Source organism: Phyllobates terribilis, unplaced genomic scaffold, assembly GCF_046119375.1.
Source record: "Phyllobates terribilis strain yellow unplaced genomic scaffold, ASM4611937v1 Scaffold_1__5_contigs__length_1240528914, whole genome shotgun sequence".
Classification (NCBI taxonomy): Eukaryota; Metazoa; Chordata; class Amphibia; order Anura; family Dendrobatidae; genus Phyllobates; species Phyllobates terribilis.
This window is the reverse complement of record NW_027362761.1, coordinates 365,371,481-365,393,970: the sequence shown is the minus strand read 5'-3', so window position 1 is coordinate 365,393,970 and position 22,490 is coordinate 365,371,481. Positions and strand designations below refer to the sequence as shown.

The 22,490-nt window shown below is 39.4% G+C and overlaps 1 protein-coding gene across 1 annotated transcript; it reads right to left on the bottom strand.

Annotated features, from left to right (window-relative positions):
* Positions 1-4,392: 4,392 nt before the first annotated feature.
* Positions 4,393-21,067, bottom strand: MYL2 (myosin light chain 2). Its single transcript, XM_073654737.1, is given in 8 exon segments — positions 4,393-4,769; positions 6,763-6,811; positions 6,895-6,973; positions 9,025-9,129; positions 11,284-11,359; positions 13,617-13,706; positions 20,937-20,969; positions 20,972-21,067. Coding segments are annotated over 8 exon segments (615 nt in total). The 5' UTR covers positions 21,053-21,067; the 3' UTR covers positions 4,393-4,667.
* Between the last annotated feature and the right edge of the window lie 1,423 nt (positions 21,068-22,490).

Sequence of the window (22,490 nt, the reverse complement as noted above, 5' to 3'; positions counted from 1 at the left end):
AACTTAATATTTGTTTGCACACCCTTTGGAATAAATAACTACAATCAGTCACTTCCTATAAGTATCAACAAGCTTCTTACACCACTCAATTAGGATTTTGGACCCCTCTTTTGTTGCAAACTGCTCCAGGTCTCTCATATTTGAAGGGTGCCTTCTCCCAACAGCAATTTTAAAATCTCTCTGGTCCTCCTAAGTATCCTGCCATAGTGTTTCATTTCATTCAAATGTTGATGGATAGTTCGTGCTGACTCTGATGCACCCATATCCTGCAGGACAGTTTTAATTTCTTTAGAACTTGATTGGGGCTGTTTATTTACAATCCGGACTATCCTGCGTTGCAACCTTTCATAAATTTTTCTCTGTCGTCCATGTCCAGGGAGATTAGCTACAGTGCCATTGGTTGTAAACCTCTTGATTATCTTACGTAATGTTGACAAAGGAACATCAAGGAACACTTCATTGTATCTTTTCGTCCATTCATATTATGGCATTTAGTGATGCTCATAAGCTTAATGGCGACCACTATATATAGCCTTGTCAGTTTTGCCCTTACTGCCCTCCTCTAATGTGGACATCACTGGTGCGCATGCTTGATTCCGCCATTTCTCCTTGTGCATCGCTGATGGCATCCATTTGGGATGCGAGTGGGTCGCTGATGTCACAGGAAATTTTTCCTTTCACCCTCCGTGTCATCAGGATGGCCGGAAGTGATGCACGCATGACACAGGCGCTGGCACGCATGCGCCGCATTCAGCAATCTTATGATACTCACCTGTGGGTTACCGTATATTAGATAGATGTGCACTTACCTGCACATGACCCCCAGCGGAATCCAATGCGAAACGCGCATCAGGGTCTGTGGCTCACTTTGGGACAGATTGAGCATGGGTAAGCACTTGTATAAATGAACATGTTTAGTGCAGTTAATGAATCCTATAGCCAGTATTAGTACCTTTACCTATGACACTACTCTTGGTCTATATTGCTATAATACTTTACTAGGGCATATTTTTCCTTTGTTATGTTACTATTTTTGCATTCTATTATTTTTATCTGATTACAATTTTGATCAGTTGTTCTTGCCCCTATCTATGCCCATTTCTATTTTATCCCTCACCTCCCTTTTCTATTTTTTTTATCTGTATTGTTTTGCGCAATTTTTGCTATTTAATGAAGTGACATGTATTTTATCCAAGCATTATAAGGTTATGTGACTCCATTTTTTGTCGGAATCATGCTTTGGTTTGGAGTTTTTTTTTATAGATGTTTTCTGTTTGTAAGTGATGGTCAGTCTTTTGTTATTTATATATAGGCTCACTGACTGGGCACTTCACCCATCAGAATGTGGCGGTTTTAATTACAGCAGGATCCTACCTACCCATATAAATGAGGATTCACATTAGGATAGGTCCCAAGCAAAAAGGAGATCGCCTAGTTGGCTACTAGGCATGCTTGAATTATGTGCTAAGTATGCTCATTTTATTCCTATTATCTAGAGTAGTAATGCAACTCAGCTTTAGAACTACAGAGTGCAACTTTATTTGTTGTTTATGTATAGAGATGGCTACTCTTAGTATGTACCTGTACACACTAGTGTAGGCTTCAGCCTAGGAGAGGATTCACTTTAGAATAGGTCCCCAGTAAAAGATCGCCTTGTCGTTGGCTTCTGGGCATGCATGAATAGGCTAAATTATGTGCTAAGTATCTTCATTGTTTCCTATTAATTAGAGCAGTAATGCAATTCAAATTTCATAGATTTTATGTTTTCATGGTAAAGCACTACAGAGTGCATCTTTATTTGTTAGCAAGAAATATGTACAGTCCCTTGAAAAATTATTCATACCCCGTGAGCTTTTCCACATTTTTTCATGTTGCACCCACAAAGTTAAATGTATTTTATTGGAATTTTATGTGATATACCAACACAAAGTAGCAAGTATTTGTGAAGTGTAAAGGAAATAATACATGGTATTCTAAATATTTTAAAAATGTAAATCTGCAAATTGTGATGTGCATTTGTATTCAGCGCCCCTGAGTTAATACCTTGTGAGACCACCTTTCGCTGCTAGTCTTTTCGGGTATTTCTCTTCCAGCTTTGTACATCTAGAGGATAACATTTTTGTCCATTCTTCTTTGCTACCTAGCTCTAGCTCAGTGAGTTTGGATGGAGAGTGTCGGTGAACAGCAATTTTTAAGCCTTGCCACAGATTTTCAATGGGATTCAGGTTTGGACTTTGAAACACATGAATATGCTTTGATCTAAACCATTCCATTGTAGCTCTGGCTGTTTTGTTTAGGGTCCCTGTCCTGCTGGAAGATGAAACTATGCCCCAGTCTCAAGTCTTTGGAAGCCCCTAACAGGTTTTCCTCCAGGATTGCCCTGTATTTAGTTCCATTCATGTTCCCTGACCTGTCTGTTGCTTTCCTTGGCTTTCATGATGCTGTTTGATTCCTAATGTTCCCAAACAAACCTGAGGCCTTGACAGAAAAGTTGTAGTTCTACTGAGAATACCTTATACATACAGTACAGACCAAAAGTTTTGACACACTTTCTCATTTAAAGATTTTTCTGTATTTTCATGACTTTGAAAATTGTACATTCACACTGAAGGCATCAAAACTATGAATTAACACATGTGGAATTATATACTTAGCAAAAAAGTGTGAAACAACTGAAAATATGTCTTATATTCTAGGTTCTTCAAAGTAGCCACTTTTTGCTTTGATGACTGCTTTGCACACTCTTGGCATTCTCTTGATGAGCTTCAAGAGGTAGTCACCAGAAATGGTCTTCCAACAATTTTGAAGGAGTTCCTAGAGATGCTTAGCACTTGTTGGCCCTTTTGCCTTCACTCTGCGGTCCAGCTCACCCCAAACCATCTCGATTGGGTTCAGGTCTTGTGACTGTGGAGGCCAGGTCATCTGGCGTAGCACCCCATCACTCTCCTCCTTGGTCAAATAGCCCTTACACAGCCTGGAGGTGTGTTTGGGGTCATTGTCCTGTTGAAAAATAAATGATGGTCCAACTAAACGCAAACTGGATGGAATAGCATGCCGCTGCAAGATGCTGTGGTAGCCATGCTGGCTCAGTATGCCTTCAATTTTGAGTACATCCTCAACAGTGTCACCAGCCAAGCACCCCCACACCATCACACCTCCTCCTCCATGCTTCACGGTGGGAACCAGGCATGTAGAGTCCATCCGTTCACCTTTTCTGCGTCGCACAAAGACACGGTGGTTGGAACCAAAAATAAAAGCACAGATTTCCACTGGTCTAATGTTCATTCCTTGTGTTCTTTAGCCCAAACAAGTCTCTTCTGGTTGTTGCCTGTCCTTAGCAGTGGTTTCCTAGCAGCTATTTTACCATGAAGGCCTGCTGCACAAAGTCTCCTCTTAACAGTTGTTGTAGAGATGTGTCTGCTGCTAAAACTCTGTGTGGCATTGACCTGGTCTCTAATCTGAGCTGCTGTTAACCTGCAATTTCTGAGGCTGGTGACTCGGATAAACTTATCCTCAGAAGCAGAGGTGACTCTTGGTCTTCCTTTCCTGGGGCGATCCTCATGTGAGCCAGTTTCTTTGTAGCGCTTGATGGTTTTTGCAACTGCACTTGCGGACACTTTCAAAGTTTGCCCAATTTTTCGGACTGACTGACCTTCATTTCTTAAAGTAATGATGGCCACTCATTTTTCTTTACTTAGCTACTTTTTTCTTGCCATAATACAAATTCTAACAGTCTATTCAGTAGGACTATCAGCTGTGTATCCACCAGTCTTCTGCACAACACAACTGATGGTCCCAACTCCATTTAGAAGGCAAGAAATCCCACTTATTCAACCTGACAGGGCACACCTGTGAAGTGAAAACCATTTCCGGTGACTACCTCTTGAAGCTCATCAAGAGAATGCCAAGAGTGCGCAAAGCAGTCATCAAAGCAAAAGGTGGCTACTTTGAAGAACCTAGAATATAAGACATATTTTCAGTTGTTTCACACTTTTTTGTTAAGTATATAATTCCACATGTGTTAATTCATAGTTTTGATGCCTTCAGTGTGAATGTATAATTTTCAAAGGCATGAAAATACAGAAAAATCTTTATAATATTATGAAAATCTTTAAATAAGAAGGTGTGTCCAAACTTTTGGTCTGTACTGTAGGTAGACTCCATTTACGTATCATGTGACATTGGTTGGTCACTCAGGATTTTATTTAGGAGTATCTGACTACAGGGTGTTGAATGCAAGTGCACATCACAATTTTCAGATTTATATTTTTCAAATATTTAGAAAACCATATGTCATTTCCTTTACACTTTACAAATACTTGCTACTTTGTGTTGGCATATCACATAAAATCCCAATACAATACATTTAAGTTTGTGGGTGTAACATGAAAAAATGTGAAAGAGTTCACGGGGTATGAATAATTTTTCATGGCACTGTAGAATGGAGGTATAGAAATATTATGATTTATTATCACGTCACACAGATGTTCACATTTTATTGATTTTGTGAGACTTGTCTCTTAGGATGTCCCTGAGAAGATGTCATAGATTTCCAACATTATTAAAAATCCCACGGCTTGTTCATGATGTCCTATGTCATAGGGGTTTGTGAAAGTAATAAAAAAAGAAATACCAACAAGATAATAAGCAAAAGACAAGACTATTGTTTATTCCTCTTTCTCTTCACCGTGGGTGATAATATGCACAAGGTTTTTGTAGTTTAAGTTTCCAGTCACGTCAGGTGGGAAAGCTGTGAACATCTGGTCCACCTTTAACAAATAAGGACAAAAGAAAGTCAAGAAATGTACACATCTACTGGTGTTTCTGCAAATATTATAACAATAGTTTTGTTAAAAGGGTCCCCTGACTAGTTTTGCATCCAACCGGAATTAAGCATTACAAGGTACCCATTGAAATTAGTGGGCTGACTATGCAATACATACTGTACTCACAATAGATCTTACAGACAAAGATACTATTGAAAAAAGTTTAATCTTAATGAAGCAAACCTTTTGCTACCTGACTTTTGGGATTTTTTTTTGCTCAGGTCTATAAGCTTCCTATTCTAATGGTTTCTGCAGTGCAGTAACCCAAAAATTCCTTCATTTTTTTAGTTGAGCCTGCAATGTTATATTGAGAAAGGCCAAAGAGAATCAAACACCCTTTTACTCAAGTAAATAAGGACACTGTAAAACCTAAAAAAAAGTAATTTTTATACTCCCTATTACATAGTAACTCAACAAGAAAATTAAAGAAGCACTCCCATCAAGTTTTTATCCTCTTCATATATTGCAATCATCGTTTTATATGACACTTTGTACTTACATTTGCTAATTTTGTCTTTCTATCCAGTAACTTCTTCTCTTTTTTTGCTCTTTGTAGAAACAGGAAGTCTCTTTTCTCTGCATAAATCATTTCCCTCTTCACCTGCTGACCCAGCTGCTCCCTCCTTCCATCTGCCAGGAACTTTTGCAGTGACTCATGACTCATACAGGGAAAACTGACTTCCTCTTTCTACATAGAGCTTAGAAGGATTCAGCTAGTCAGTTTTAAATCATAAAATATCATAGACCTAATGGAAAACAGAAGAATTAGCTGGGTAGAAAGGCAAAATGAGCAATTGTAAGTATACACTTCTATATTATATGATGATTTCAATATATTAACAGGATAAAAACTTTGATGGGAGGAGGAGTGCTTCTTTAATGTTTACACAATGTGTTTTTTTTAAAGGTGGGCTGGAGCAGGACCACTCCTTAACACAACCCATAAACAGTACTAACAAAAGAATGAATGTATTAATTTCTATGTAAAAACATAATAATGTTCATATATTCAGGCTTTCAAGTGGCTTTTAACCACTTCAAGTTTTCAAAGAAGGCAAGGTGTGAGGTGAGCTGACCATTCTTCAGACAGCTTGTGCACTGAAGATGCTGTATACTTGATATGTCAAAATGTGAAATTGAGTTAAAAAAATAGTTTGGAAAATGGCAGTATAAAAGATACCTAAAAACCAAAAAAATTCTCCAATATCAAAAATGCACTCAAGATGCAATACAAAAAACCTTATCTTCAGATGCTTCAGGTTTACAAAGCGCAAAAAGAAAAGTAGAAGTGTCTTTCATATAAAAAAATGATGGTTTTGACTGCCTAAAAAAGAATTGCCTAGATAAGAGTCTTTTTTGCTGAGTTTTTTTTGGTAGAAATGCCCACATTTTTGAGGATTGTTTTGGAGACTTTCCACTCTGTTTCTACTTCAAAGACTCAGTGTCAACACATCCTTAAAGAGTTTTCTCATGAAAGACATTTATCACCTACCCACGGAATAGGTGATAAATGCTTGATCGCAGGGGGACCCCATTGATCTCAAGAATGTGGGTCCTGATCCCCATTTCCTCCTCACTTTTGTCAGGATTGAAGGGAGTGGCATGGCCCTCCACCACTATTCATGTCTATGAGACTAATGCAGATATCTGGGCGCTTTACTTGGCTAGCTCCTCGACTGCACATGTAATGGGCACCAAGTAAATGTGCCGTTACATGACGCCCAATAAAATGTTCTCTTAGGAGTAGCTCTAGGTAACAGAAAAGCCTCAAGCTGAGAACATTCATTTTCTCTATTTGGAGATTAAGAAAAGCAAGAAATTCTGACATTATTAAACCAACAAGCTATATTCACTCTTATAACCCCAAAATAGGCTGAACATTCAAGATTGTTTATTCTGTCACACATAAGTACAGTAAATGAGCTGAAAATTGCACCTCTTCGTTTGAGAACCTCTCAGCCTGAGTCATCAGCATTTCTCTTATGCTAAAAATAAAACATAAAAAAGAATTAAAAGACAGCTTAGAATAGGATCCCAGCCCAGCAGCTCCACAGTCACCTGTACTTACTAATCTGATTTGAGAAGGCCACTGCCTTCAGGGTCGAACACTTTGAAAGCATTTAGAATTGTTTCCTCTGGATCAGCTCCTGCAAATTTAAATAATTATCTTTAATAATAAAATATATCATAGGAACACAAAATATACAAAGCTGGTGCACTTCTCTCAATTGCACGCAGTAGGTACCACTAAAGCAAGGTTTTGACAGTGAGACTACCACACTCACCTATAGAAGGCATTGCCCTTCTTATGAAACACCCATTGGCCACCACATGCAGGCATGGTTTCAGATGCACTTACCAGCTGCAGCGTGAAAACCCAGCCTTACGGTATATTATTCTATCTTTAGAAACGTAGCTATGTGCAACTAGAACCAAAGACCAAGAACAGACAGGGACACACAGACTGACCAAGGGTCTCCTGACCTCATATTCATCTGATTCTCATATTGACATTTTCTTAGTTGCATTTTACAGTAAAAGCCATGGTGCATAATCAGCTTACAACACAGCAAAGGGATCTCATTGTTGAAAGTTATCAGTCAGGACAAAGGTACCAAACAATTTCCAAGGCATTAGATATATCATGGAACACTGAAGACATGTACACCAGTTACTTTACCTAGAACTGGATGAAACCTGACATTTTAACAGGGGTGTGTAGACTTTTTATAACCACTCTAAGTGGTACAGTGTGTTTAACCATAGATCTATATTCTGCTATAGTGAGGAGAGTGCAGGAGTTGGGTCTGCACATCACTCTCATTGTAATTGCAGTATGTTTTTCTCTATTCACTTTTGTACAGAAGAAAACACACCACAACTGCACTTGTCACAAGGGCCCCAGGCTGCCTGTCTGCTTTCCCCACAAGCACTCTGAGACCCTTAATCCTGCAGTTACTTTTTAAATTAATGGGGATGCAGGACTTCAGAGAATTTCTTTGCATTGCAACCAGGGCTGTGGAGTCGGAGTCGGTGTCCATTTTGGTGGAGTTGGAGTCTGTATAAAATGGACCAACTCAGACTCCTAAAATATATAATAAATTGGGTACAGTAGTTCAATGCAGGATGTGCTGTAAATATTTTCAGAAGAATTTGGGAAAGTTATGAAATGTCCTATAAATGTCTGTTCTGTTCCTGATCTAAGGATTTGGGCTTTTAGTTGAGATGAATCTGTGCTGCACTTTATGTATGCGCTCAGTAGTGACCAGTGCTGTGGAGTCAGAGTCATGGAGTCAGGAGTCAGGGAAATTGAGGAGTTGGAGTCTGAGGCTTGGCTTACCGACTCCACAACTCTGAATTTGCAACACTCCTGACCAGCTGGTTTGCAGAGAATTGCAATGCAGCCCCATTCAAATTAATTTACATGTGTAAAGATATCTGAAATTTAATTTGGGGTTACAAACAAGTGAGACGGCTTTAACTGTATTTGTTGTATTTACACAATACTATGTGCATTTAAAGGCAACCTGTCACCAGAAATAATGCTGTTAACGTGCAGATATGGGGTTAATCTGCAGGTTAACAGCGTTATTATACTGCCCGGCGCCTGCACGCAGCCGAATGCAGTGGGGAGAAAATTAACTTTGTTCATCTCACCAGCATCAGTTTCAGTTATGGGGGTGGGGGCACCCTGGATTCAGTCACTGGTGGCAGTAATTGAACCCCTGGCCCTGACTGACAGCAGAGCCTCAATGTAGAGGGGTGTCAGTCAGGGCCGGTGGCGGAGTTGCAGCCGGCCTCAATGTAGAGAGAGTGTCAGTCAAGGCCAGGTGCGCGGTTACAGTGGCCGCTCTGTATACTCAGAGCGGTGACTGAATCGGCAGCGCCCCCGCCCCCATGAATGAAACCGAATGCTGGTGGGGAGAATAAAGGTCATTTTCTCCCCGCTGAATTCGACTGTGTGCAGGTGCCGGGCAGCATAATAACATTGTTAACCTGCAGATTAACTCCATATCTGCAGATTAACAGAGTTATTTCCGGTGACAGGTTCCCTTTGGAGTTATGGCCAAAATACATATTTCCATAAGCTATTGCTAAGCAGGATTTTGACATTCTAGTAATAACTCCTCTTGCTGGCACTTTAGAAAACTTGGACACAGACATGTAAGATTCTTGGTAGAAATGATAAAGTACAAACCTTTCAGCTTCTCTCCAAACATTGTTAAGAACACTGTAAAATTGATTGGTCCTGGAGCTTCTTTTAACATTTCATCCAATTCTTCATTTTTTACATTCAAACGCCCTTTGAAGACAAAAGCATGTGAGTACACTAATATAATAACTACGGTATATATCATTCATTAGCTGGAAGTGTGGTAAGTTTGTGCCCTTAATAAGTAAAAGGGTTTTGTGCTGCCGCTCACTTCCACATCGTCAGGAGATGTCTGCCAGGTCACGGACAGCGAGCAGGTATTGTTCACATGTCGCATTCTAATCCATAGGACAAGTGTGCTTGTGGAGACATACTCACAGGCCTCTACTTCTGCATACTCCCCAGTCAGAAGTGAGCGCCATTGGAGAATCCCTTTAATGATCTAAGAATAGTCAATGTAAAAATTCCCTATAGATTACTTGGAACAAAATCTGTCACCACTTCTGTCTTCTCTGTTTTAGTAAATCATGGAGTTTCACAGGAAATAACAATTCGGAAACATCTTTTATTAGAACTCTTCATTGTACTGTTCCTCTGTTATTCCTCGTAGACATGTATGAATAAATTGGCAACTGGATGTTATCAATCCCATGTAGGAGACTCCACGGGCTTTGGACTACATCGGACCTGCGTGCGACTTTTTGTTATAATAAATTTTTCAGTGAGGGAAAGTGTCTTGTTTTTATGTTCCTCTTTTTATATTTTTCAGGGTTCCATTTGTGGACTATGTCGGATTCCCTGGACTACATTGGACCTGCTTGAGGTTTTTTTTTGTTTTAAAATAAATTGGTGAACCAGGGTAAAAGTCAGGGAGTCTTTTTTTAAAATAAACTATTTTTGTGTGGTTTTTTACTTTTTAGTACTGGGTTAGCAATTGGGGTGTCTGATAGACACCTCTCCATTACTAACACCAGAGTTTGATGCTACCTGTAGTTTTGGACAATTCACAGTTGACATCAACCCTAATCCCCATTACCCCTATTGCCAATGCACCAGGGCAATCGGGAAGAGCAAAAGCGAGGCGCTAGAATTGGAGCATCTCGTGTCATGCTCTATTTCTAGGGCGGCTGCGGACTGCTATTTTTAGGCTGTGAAAAGCCCAATAACTAGGGACCTTTCCAGCCTGATAATATCAGCCCACAGCTGTCTGCTTTACCATTGCTGGTTATCAAAAATGTGGGGGACCCCACGCCGTTTTTTTTCATTTATTTATTAGGTTAATCAAGTATAAAAAGCTGTAGAATAAACTCCACATGAAAGGCAGTAAAGGGTGCAATCTTAAAATTTGCAGGGGGTTGTGAAATTATATATCTGCATAATAGCTATCTATCTATTATATATCTAATAGCTTTCTATCATCGATCTATATCTTTATATAAGATTGCTTTATTATTTTTGTCAACTAACTTTTAAGTTTATTGTAGTATGTAAAAGATGATGTTGAAAAATGCATTGAATACGGATCTGAGCCAAGAAAATAATCACACACTCGCATTGCACTCGCATGACAAAAGGTAAACCATACAAATTCCACTCGCCAAACTTTTCTGGATGAGAATGGGACCAATTTTTTATTCGCCATTGTGAGCGAACCCTTATTAGCATAATCGGACTGAGTTTCTGGATGAAGAACATACGTTCCTGTGACCCTAGCCTTAGAGTGGATACATCTATAATTGGTATCACCCAATTGTTAATGTAGTCAGTGATTACCAAGAAGAAAAAACAGAGGAACACCACAATGTTGGGTTTTAAGAAAATAAGTTCTGGAATTTTGATTCTTAAAACAGAAATGTCCGGAGAGGTGACAGGTCCTCTTTAAATGGATGTCAGTCCCCCCAGGTAGTAAATACTTATGAGTTTGTCTTAGTTAAAATAAAGCCGCTATTTTTATCTATCGCTAACTCTGATAACAGCTGTATACTCTCCAATGACAATTGAGACTTGTGGATCCTACACAATAATGTGGATAGCGTTACAGTTGCATGTGCGGACATGGCAGTGTGGTATGTGTGACATTCAGATAACTTATGGTCAGTATATCCAGGATGTAATAATGAAGGATTAACTTGTAGCATCATTTCTATAAACTGCTCATATATTATCGGCAACATGTTCTCGGATATTGTACTAGCCGCCTGTGTCTATTTTACTTTGAAGGTTTTTTTAGAAGCTTCTCTTTTATTTAGTAGGTGAGGGGACTATGAACACGCATACAACAATATACAATATAGCTTGTATTACCTAAAGCTGCAAAGGTATCTCTGAGATCTTCTTTATCGATGAACCCATCTCGATTCTGGTCCATGATGGTAAAAGCCTCAATTAAGAAGAATAAAATAGAAGTCAATCATTTATATTGTAAGGATTTAGTATTTTTTAATATGTTTGATAAATTTGACTTTTGTGGTCTTTGTCCAATGCTCTATAATGGGATGTGTGGGGCCTAATAAGAATAATATACAGTAGTAGATAAATCCCACAAAAAGATATAAGACCCAATTCATCTAAGCTTTTATGCCAGTATTCTAGCATAAAAAGCTTTGAAAAGTTGCAACATTTTGGCGCAACTTGATGCTGTGCTAAAATTTTGGCGTTCTCATGCCATTGTCGCCTAACTCAGACAAAGTTGGCAGTGCTTACAGTTATATGAAAAAGTTTGGGCACCCCTATTAATCTTAAGCTTAATGTTTTATAAAAATTGGTGTTTTTGCAACAGCTATTTCAGTTTGATATATGTAATAACTGTTGGACACAGTAATGTTTCTGCCTTGAAATGAGGTTTATTGTACAAACAGAAAATGTGCAATCTGCATTCAAACAAAATTTGACAGGTGCATAAGTATGGGCACCCTTATCATTTTCTTGTTTTAAATACTCCTACCTACTTTTTACAGACTTACTAAAGCACTTTTTTTGGTTTTGTAACCTCATTGAGCTTTGAACTTCAGAGCCAGGTGTATGCAATCATGAGAAAAGCTACTTAAAGTGGCCACTTGCAAGTTGTTCTCCTGTTTGAATCTCCTCTGAAGAGTGGCATCATGGGCTCCTCAAAACAACTGTCAAATGATCTGAAAACAAAGATTATTCAACATAGTTGTTCAGGGGAAGGATACAAAAAGCTGTCTCAGAGATTTAACCTGTCAGTTTCCACTGTGAGGAACATAGTAAGGAAATGGAAGAACACAGGGACAGTTCTTGTTAAGGCCAGAAGTGGCAGGCCAAGAAAAACATCAGAAAGGCAGAGAAGAAGAATGGTGAGATCAGTCAAGGACAATCCTCACACCACCTCCAGAGAGCTGCAGCATCAACTTGCTGCAGATGGTGTCACTGTGCATCGGTCAACTATACAACACACTTTGCACAAGGAGAAGCTGTATGGGAGAGTGATGCGAAAGAAGCCGTTTCTGCAAGCACGCCACAAACAGAGTCGGCTGAGGTATGCAAAAGCACATTTGGAGAAGCCAATTTCTTTTTGGAAGAAGGTCCTGTGGACTGATGAAACCAAGATTGAGTTGTTTGGTCATACAAAAAGGAGTTATGCATGGCGGCAAAAAAACACAGCATTCCAAGAAAAACACTTGCTACCCACAGTAAAATTTGGTGGAGGTTCCATTATGCTTTGGGGCTGTGTGGCCAATGCCAGCACCGGGAATCTTGTTAAAGTTGAGGGACGCATGGATTCCACTCAGTATCAGCAGATTCTTGACAATAATGTTCAAGAATCAGTGATAAAGTTGAAGTTACACAGGGGATGGATCTTTCAGCAAGACAATGATCCAAAACACCGCTCCAAATCTACTCAGGCATTCATGCAGAGGAACAATTACAATGTTCTGGAATGGCCATCCCAGTCCCCAGACCTGAATATCATTGAACATCTGTGGGATCATTTGAAGAGGGCTGTCCATGCTCGGCGACCATCAAACTTAACTGAACTGGAATTGTTTTGTAAAGAGGAATGGTCAAAAATACCTTCATCCAGGATCCAGGAACTCATTAAAAGCTACAGGAAGCGACTAGAGGCTGTTATTTTTGCAAAAGGAGGATCTACTAAATATTAATGTCACTTTTCTGGTGGGGTGCCCATACTTATGCACCTGTCAAATTTTGTTTGAATGCAGATTGCACATTTTCTGTTAGTACAATAAACCTCATTTCAAGGCAGAAACATTACTGTGTCCAACAGTTATTACATATATCAAACTGAAAGAGCTGTTGCAAAAACACCAATTTTTATAAAACATTAAGCTTAAGATTAATAGGGGTGCCCAAACTTTTTCATATAACTGTAAGTGGGACAGGGGGCATGATGACCATTGCTCGTCAAATTAATGATGAACGGCAGTACTTTAGCAGGGACTGCAAATTTCCATGAAGAATTTGCATGAGTTGCCGAATTTGAATCTCAGCAGATTGGCTCATCACTAGCTTTCTTCTATTCTGTTCTGAGCTTCAGGTCCATTTACTATATATCAGATATATGACCAAACCTAGTGATCAACTTTAATGTCATAGAGCCAAAGCAGTATGGTAGATTCTGACTGTTGTTCCATTTACCTACACACGTCATTTACCTCCTTAAATTCTTGAATCTGAGTTTGCTCAAACATGGAGAATACGTTGGAGTTGGCCCCTTCTGCCCTCTTCTTTGCTTTCTTGGGAGACTTGAGATATTATGAAAAATGTAAGAAAAATTACATTTATATTTGCATATTATCAATGGGCTATTTCTGGGCAAAACAAATCTAATTTTACTCAGTAGGCTAAGTACACATGGAAGAATAAAGAGATTTTAGAATTGTCTGCTAGATTACGGTTCACCTCTTCATAATTACAATAGTCTGGTTAAGCAATCTGGTAACTGAGCTTTTATTATTTTAAAGGAACCTGTCAGTCTGCCTGTCTGAAATACCAACCGGTGCCCTGAATACACTGAACTATGTTTTACTCTGTAGTGTTGAATAATTTCAAAGAAAACATACAGGTTTAGAAACTGCCTTGCTTAGTATAAAGTGTCCACAAGGTGGCGCCCCTTCTAGCTGGACTTAAAGTGAACCTGACAGGTGATACATGCTGCCCAATCCGTAGGCAGCACGCATGAGACAGTGGCTGTACGATCTCTGCCAGATTCATTTTACTCTTAAAGTGCTGTGGTGTTTCAGAGAAAAACATACTTTTAATAGCAGCTGGGCCCCGAGCTGTGCTGTAGACTAGTTGAACAAGTGGGTCCTCAGCCGTTTCTCTCCTCCCACTGCCATGAATTGACAGATCTCTGCCTACGTGCGCGTTTAGGCAGAGAAATGTCAGTCACTGGCATTGGGCAGGGAGAAGCTGATGGGGATCTGACTAGTCTTACAGCACCACTATTTCTGATACATGCTGAGCACGGATTGGGCAGCATGTATCAGGCGTCAGGTTCACTTTAAAGAGGACCTATCACCAGAGCCAGTTTTTGCTCTTATTTTATTCTCACTGCTCCCTGAGTGCTCTGTTTGGTGTTTCTTTGAAATCTGCCATACAGTTCCAGAGACTGAGTGACCGTCATTTTAATTTTTATTTTATATCAACAGTACCCATGAAAACAAACAACTTTTGTCATATATCTTATCAGAGAAATCTGCTTCTTTCTCCTCCCAGACTGATCATTTATTTTCAAAAGCCTCAATTCGGTGGTAAAATCTGTATTCACTGAAGACAGATTATTACATTACTGAGATAGGAGATGGCAGCTGCTACTGATAAGATTCTATCTAGATAGGAGGGAGAAGAGGAGGGAGCAGCTCTGTTTCTAGCTCCTTCCTCCTCCTCTTCATAGAATCTTATAAACACCAACTAATTCCATGTGTACTACTGATTCATGAAATAAAAATTAAAACGACAGTTACTCTTTAAGGGAACATGGTTCACAGGGTAATAAAGCAGAACAACTTAAAGATATGCCCCCAGAGAATCCAGTGAGCCGCATCCCCTTAGAAAAGTCCATTAAAACTAGCACTAAATAAAAAGGTCCAGATAACAAACAAAGAGAAACTGAATATTCAGAGGAGCAGCAGGAATAAAACCGGAAAAACTGTAAACCTCTGACTCGGTGACAGGTTCTCATTAATTTACAAGTCTCTCCCTGTTTGTAAATCAGGGGAATCCTGTCAATCCAGCTGAGACAGGCGGCTACGATTCAGAGACGTTCCTCAGACACATCTGTCTGGCACTTAGTTAAACTACATATTTTGGAAAATAATTCCCACCAATGCAAATATAGGAACAATATATGAAGTACCCTGCTTATATATTGAACATTGTAGTTCAATACACAATAACCAAACATTCATTTGTTTTTGTTGTCTATGTTACATCAGACCCTTAAAAAGGTCGTCCAGGGCTGGCATACTGATTACTTATTCATAGAATAGATAATCAATATGAGATTGGTGGGGGTCTGACACCTGACAACCCCACCTATCAGCTTAAATTCAATCCAGCAGCGATGTACGGAGTGGAACACCGCAGCCCAGTACATTGCTTAATGGCTGCTGCCAAGTAATGCACTTTAATTCCCATTCATTGATTGATTGACCTACGGACTGTTCACCAATATGGCAGTCCCAGAAAACCCTTTTAAAGCTATCTGTATAAATCACAGTGAGATGATGTAAAACAATACAAATGTGTAAAAAATAAACCAATTTTTAAATACTGTCCCCAGTTCATCACTATCTCCCTACTCTAGTAATTTTTAGTTGATCGGCTGCAGTGGTGACGTTACATCAACAACGCTGCAGCCAATCACTGAGCTCAGTCTCTCTGCCGATGTAGATGGCATGAGTTGCTAAGCTCAGTAATTGGCTGCAGCGTTGTCACCGTGATGTGACTGTTGTATCTGATCAACAGAGACCAATGCAGTAGCATAGATACTGTGCTGGACCCAGGCACTGTAAGTAAGACAAACATAACTGAGCCTGCTGGCAAAAGTTTATTGAAAAGAGGCAACCTCTTTAACAGTCACAGAAATCCTAAAAATATACACTGAATAAATTAACTGCATATACTGTATGTCTGCTGCTGAGAGTAACTGCAAAAGCAGGAAAAAACAGGATAACTACTGAATACTTTATCTTTAACTTTCTCAGTCCACCTTCCTTTTTACCTAGAAGCTTTTGCAGAATTTAAAAGAATTAAAGGGAATCTGTCAGTGAGATAAATCCCCCCAAAACAGTTTATATACAGTACAGACCAAAAGTTTAGACACACCTTCTCATTTAAAGATTTTTCTGTATTTTCATAACTATGAAAATTGTACATTCACACTGAAGGCATCAAAACTATGAATTAACACGTGGAATTATATACTTAGCAAAAAAGTGTGAAACAACTGAAAATATGTCTTATATTCTAGGTTCTTCAAAGTAGCCACCTTTTCTTTTGATGACTGCTTTGCACACTCTTGGCATTCTCTTGATGAGTTTCAAGAGGTAGTCACCGGAAATGGTCTTCCAACAATCTTGAAGGAGTTCCCAGAGATGCTTAGCACTTGTTGGCCCTTTTGCCTTCACTCTGCGGTCCAGCTCACCCCAAACCATCTCGATTGGGTTCAGGTCTGGTGACTGTGGAGGCCAGGTCATCTGGCGTAGCACCCCATCACTCTCCTCCTTGGTCAAATAGCCCTTACACAGTCTGGAGGTGTGTTTGGGGTCATTGTCCTGTTGAAAAATAAATGATGGTCCAACTAAACGCAAACCGGATGGAATAGCATGCCGCTGCAAGATGCTGTGGTAACCATGCTGGTTCAGTATGCCTTCAATTTTGAATAAATCCCCAACAGTGTCACCAGCAAAGCACCCTCACACCATCACACCTCCTCCTCCATGCTTCACGGTGGGAACCAGGCATGTAGAGTCCATCCGTTCACCTTTTCTGTGTCGCACAAAGACACGGTGGTTGGAACCAAAGATCTCAAATTTGGACTCATCAGACCAAAGCACAGATTTCCACTGGTCTAATGTCCATTCCTTGTGTTCTTTAGCCCAAACAAGTCTCTTCTGCTTGTTGCCTGTCCTTAGCAGTGGTTTCCTAGCAGCTATTTTACCATGAAGGCCTGCTGCACAAAGTCTCCTCTTAACAGTTGTTGAAGAGATGTGTCTGCTGCTAGAACTCTGTGTGGCATTGACCTGGTCTCTAATCTGAGCTGCTGTTAACCTGCGATTTCTGAGGCTGGTGACTCGGATAAACTTATCCTCAGAAGCAGAGGTGACTCTTGGTCTTCCTTTCCTGGGCGGTCCTCATGTGAGCCAGTTTCTTTGTAGTGCTTGATGGTTTTTGCAACTGCACTTGGGGACCCTTTCAAAGTTTTCCCAATTTTTCTTTACTTAGCTGCTTTTTTCTTGCCATAATACAAATTCTAACAGTCTATTCAGTAGGGCTATCAGCTGTGTATCCACCAGACTTCTGCACAACACAACTGATGGTCCCAACCACATTTAGAAGGTAAGAAATCCCACTTATTAAACCTGACAGGGCACACCTGTGAAGTGAAAACCATTTCTGGTGACTACCTCTTGAAGCTCATCAAGAGAATGCCAAGAGTATGCAAAGCAGTCATCAAAGCAAAAGGTGGCTACTTTGAAGAACCTAGAATATAAGACATATTTTCAGTTGTTTCACACTTTTTTGTTAAGTATATAATTCCACATGTGTTAATTCATAGTTTTGATGCCTTCAGTGTGAATGTACAATTTTCATAGTCATGAAAATACAGAAAAATCTTTAAATGAGAAGGTGTGTCCAAACTTTTGGTCTGTACTGTAGGTATGTAGGTCAGTGAAAGGAAACACATTGGTACTCTTCTAACCGCTGTCTGTTGCCTAAAACATAAATCCATGATTTTTGCAATATGTAAATGAGGTGTTAAACTCTGCCTCCTGAGGTTACTTCCCTCCTAAGTGCCTACCCCTGAATGTATCTGTGACATCTTGCTCTGGCCAGAAAATCAATCGTCTGCATAGATCACCACTTTCCTCGCTCCTGTGCACTAATATGCCCTGCCAAGGGCTCATGTCTCAGTGTTGAGCTGACTGCGCATACTCTGCTCAGTCATGCTGATCTCCTCCTTGCTCTTCTTCCTGGTGTACGCTATGGCTCGGCAGTACATGCGCAGTTTAGAGCTGAAGCCAATGCCCTTCGCAGGTCACCTTAGTGCACAGAAGCAAGGAAAGTGGCGATCTATGCAAGCATTAGATTTCCTGGCCAGTGCCTGACATCACATTGAGCTACCACTCATAGAGAGGAGGTGCTAAGGATGGAAATAACCTCAGGAGGCAGAGTTTTGATAAGTGCTCTGGGTGGGACAAAGCACTTAATTCCTCATTTGCATATTGTGAAAATTTAAGATTTCTCCACATTCAGGCATCAGATAGCAGAAATAAAAGTACCAAAGTGTTTATCTTTCACTGTTCTACATGCTCGGTTTAGGTTGATATTGCTGACAGATTCCCTTTAAACAATGCAGTAAGGTAAAGACATGATTTGAGTGGTTACACAAATTTTAATTTTATTATCAGAATTATAGCACTTATGGTAAAAAATTGTCTATAAATGTTACAAGGTTTTAGTTTTGCCCAGTGTGAGATTGTAAAAGTGTCCTATAAAATAAACATATGGGGCAGATTGACTTTTAGAAAGTGCAAACTTGGACTAGATAGTCTTAACATGCCCCAGATTTATCTCTGTGGTTCAGGGTCTTTGATAAATTTGGTGCATGTTTAGACTACTTTGAGTTGAGTCTAGGTCTTTACCACCTATTTGTTGGTTTACTTTTCGCCATCAGACATCACACCCAGCTTACTAATGAGTTGTGTCCACTTTCAGCAGGGCCACACCTCATGTTAATTGTGTCTGGGAAAGCGTTTAATGTTACACTCAATCACCCGTGTGTTGCGTCCGTGATACACAGAACCGGCCCTGGGTCTCCTGACCCAAACTCAACAGCCTCATAGGCATATGCAGTCTATGCATCATAGTCCTTACTTGCAGCACAACACACGATTGTGTGAATCCAACCTAAAACAAATAGTAAATGTGGTGCGGTGCAATGCAGGTAAGATGGCTTGTTGGTGCAAAGTAAGGCAGAATTAATGAGGCAGCACATTAGGAAGCATTTTGACCTTGCTCGATCATTCCCTTAGGACCAAATGGCTGCAATCAAATTATTACAGGCGTTGTCTCAAGTCACCTCTTTTTGTCGTAAGGGTCTCGTATATTGAGCTGATCTCATAGTGCCCCCTATTGATCAGCAGTAATGTATTGGGATGCATTGCGGAGTACCCATTTAAATTATCGTGTGATCTGGGTAAAGCTAATTTCACGTCTTTTTTTTTTGCATACTTGAAAAAATGACCAATTTTCATCAGTATTTTGGATCAGATTTTCATCAGTGTTTGTTCATTGTGCCCATTTTCACCATAGTGTTCTTAAGTTTTTCTTGTATGCAAAAAAAAATTGATGAAGATTTCCTGGCTCATTGTGAGGGAAAACGGACTGTACTAGTATCCTATCGGTGTGCTGTCTGAGTTTTTCACAGACCCATAGGTTTGAATGGGTGAATCTGATCAGTGACTAAGATCAAAATTGGACATTTCTCTATTTTTTGGGGGGCAGGCAATTGGTCCTCGAAAAAGTGTACTTGTGAACAGCACAACACACCATAGTGAAAAACATAGATAGAACTCATAAGAGCAAAATGGAACGTGTGAAGGTTGTCTTACTCAGTCCTCCTGAGGTTTTTCAAAATCAGTAGTACAATCTCATCACATATGATCCAAAATGATCAGGTGCAAAAGCAATTTAAAGTCCTGGCTGCCCAGATTTTTTATCATACAGATTGGATGGAGACCCCATAACAATTTTATTCCCATTTTAACCAATTAGGCTGGCATCCCTGAGTGTGGCTGCCGGAAGCCTAGTCCACCTGTGGTCACAAATAAGTGCATGAGTTTCAGGTAACCGAAGTGCTAGTTGCCCATACAGGTGGATGTGGCTGTGCTGCCGCATGTGGAAACACAGTGTGTGAACACAGCTTTAAGGATTCACAATTATTTATTAATGAAAAGTTGTGATGTTGCCATTTAGGCCATGTTCACACTATCAGTATTTGATCAGTATTTTACATCAGTATTTGTAAGCCAAAACCAGGAGTGGTGACGTGTTTCTATTATACTTTCTCTGATTGATCCACTTCTGGTTTTGGCTTACAACTACTCATGTGAAATACTGACCAAATACTGAACGTGTGAAAGTGGCCTTTATGTGAGGGTCTTGAACAGAATTTTCTATTAAGATATATATATATATATATATATATATATATATATATATAAATGGGTGTTCTAGACTGCACAACCCCTTTGAGGACTCTCGGTTCCATTAAACAATCTCAATATTAATGAAGGCTGACTCCTCATAATAAATCACATGCAATAAAGTTTATGTTTTTATGGATCATACTTAATTATTCTGATACTATAAATGCAATAATTGGAAAAAAAAATATAGTCATCCAAAATAATATAAAGCTATTGTCATGCAATAATTGTCAGCAAAAATTGTAACAAGCGGATATATTGTATATACTATGTGTTAAAAGACATCATTGCAAGGTAAGAAGTACCATAATTACAGACATGGATGATGACATTTGTAAATTACCAGTTGTTAAAAACCACCAATGTCTTTACTATACCAGTAACAAATATTAGATGTGAATTTTCTACCATCATTCTCCCACTACTGAACTCACATCCCGTCCTAGTATAATTCACATGAACCATCTGCTTGCACTTAATTCATGACTCTCCACTAGTGATGACATACACCTAGGTTACACATTTCCACGTTGTACTTACCATTGTTCTGCTGGCACTTGGGGTGTTACTGTCACAGCGAACTTGCTAGACCTGATCTGTGAGCTTTGCCCAGTCACACAATAAATATGCCCTATACTAGTTATAAATAAACTCATGACCACTTTTGGCAGTCTAGGGTAGCCCCATCCTCATACATGCCTTTCCCTTGTCTCCAAACTTGACACATTGTTGTGCACGCTGATGATATATGAGACAAAGAAGATCTGAAGGTTATGGAAACCCAATGCTCGTGAAGCTCCATCCCATGTGCAATCTTATTTAAAGCAACAATACCACAGCTCAGAGTCATAACAATTGCTGCAGAATGCCAACTCTTTTCTATTGTTTGTGATTTCTTCTTATTTGCTGCCTAAGTAGTGGTCTGCTGCTGACTCAAGAGATGACAAAGAAAAAAAAAATCTTTTTTTGTTTAGTTTTATATCTTCATGTCCTAAAAAAACACTGATGCCAAGATTATACCAATCTCCTCTAGATTGTAAGTGACTCAAAAGTTCTTCAGAGTTTCCATAAAGACTACAAATCACAAATCTATTTGTTGTAAGGCTAAGACAACAGTTTCACACAAAAAGCAACATCATTTAACGTTGCCAGTAGACCATAGAAAGCCATAGGACATAATGCCTTTTTCAAGTCAATCAGCTATAAAAAAAAAAAATACAAATATCCCCATATGTAATAAGATTGAGTAGCATGACTCATTGATACAGATAGAAATTGAAGCAGTTTGCCCTCTAGTCTGTATTTTAGCAAATGTGTTAGGAGCATAATTTTGGGGCACTTTCTAAAATACAGTAGGGAAAATAAGTTTCAACAGGAAGGTAGAAGTATACTAGCACCAATCCCACAAGATTATTCGTTTGCAGTTCAAAATGTCAGCAGTTGTTTCAGATCTTAAATGATGGTGCATGTGTTAAAGTTTAAGCCATGTATATCATTGAGAAGAAGTGAAAAAGCAGCACTCACCAGATGTTCTTGGCTTAAAAGTCCTTTATTTCATCATGAGTGGACAATCTTAGGAGAACATGGGCGTGCAGGTAAAAAATGGGAGTATAGGCAGGGGAGAGGGAGAGGACAATGGCCGTTTCGTGTCCGGCTGACGCTTCTATGGGTCCTGTGCCATGCAGTGCTGCTTTTGCACTTCTTCTCAATGATATACAGGGGAAAATAAGTATTTGATATACTGTCGATTTTGCAAGTTTTCCCACCTACAAAGAATGGAGAGGTCTGTAATTTTTATCGTAGGTACACTTCAACTGTGAGAGACTGAATCTAAAAATAAAAAAACAGAAAATCACATTGTATGATTTTTAAATAATTAAATTGCATTTTATTGCTTGAAATAAGTATTTGATCACCTACCAACCAGCAAGAATTCTGGCTCTCATAGACCTGTTAGTTTTTCTTTAAGAAGTTCTCCTACCTGTATTAATTGCACCTGTTTGAACTCATTACCTGTATTAAAGACACCTGCCCACACATTCAATCAATCACATACTCCAACGTCTCCACCATGGTCAAGAACAAATAGCTGTC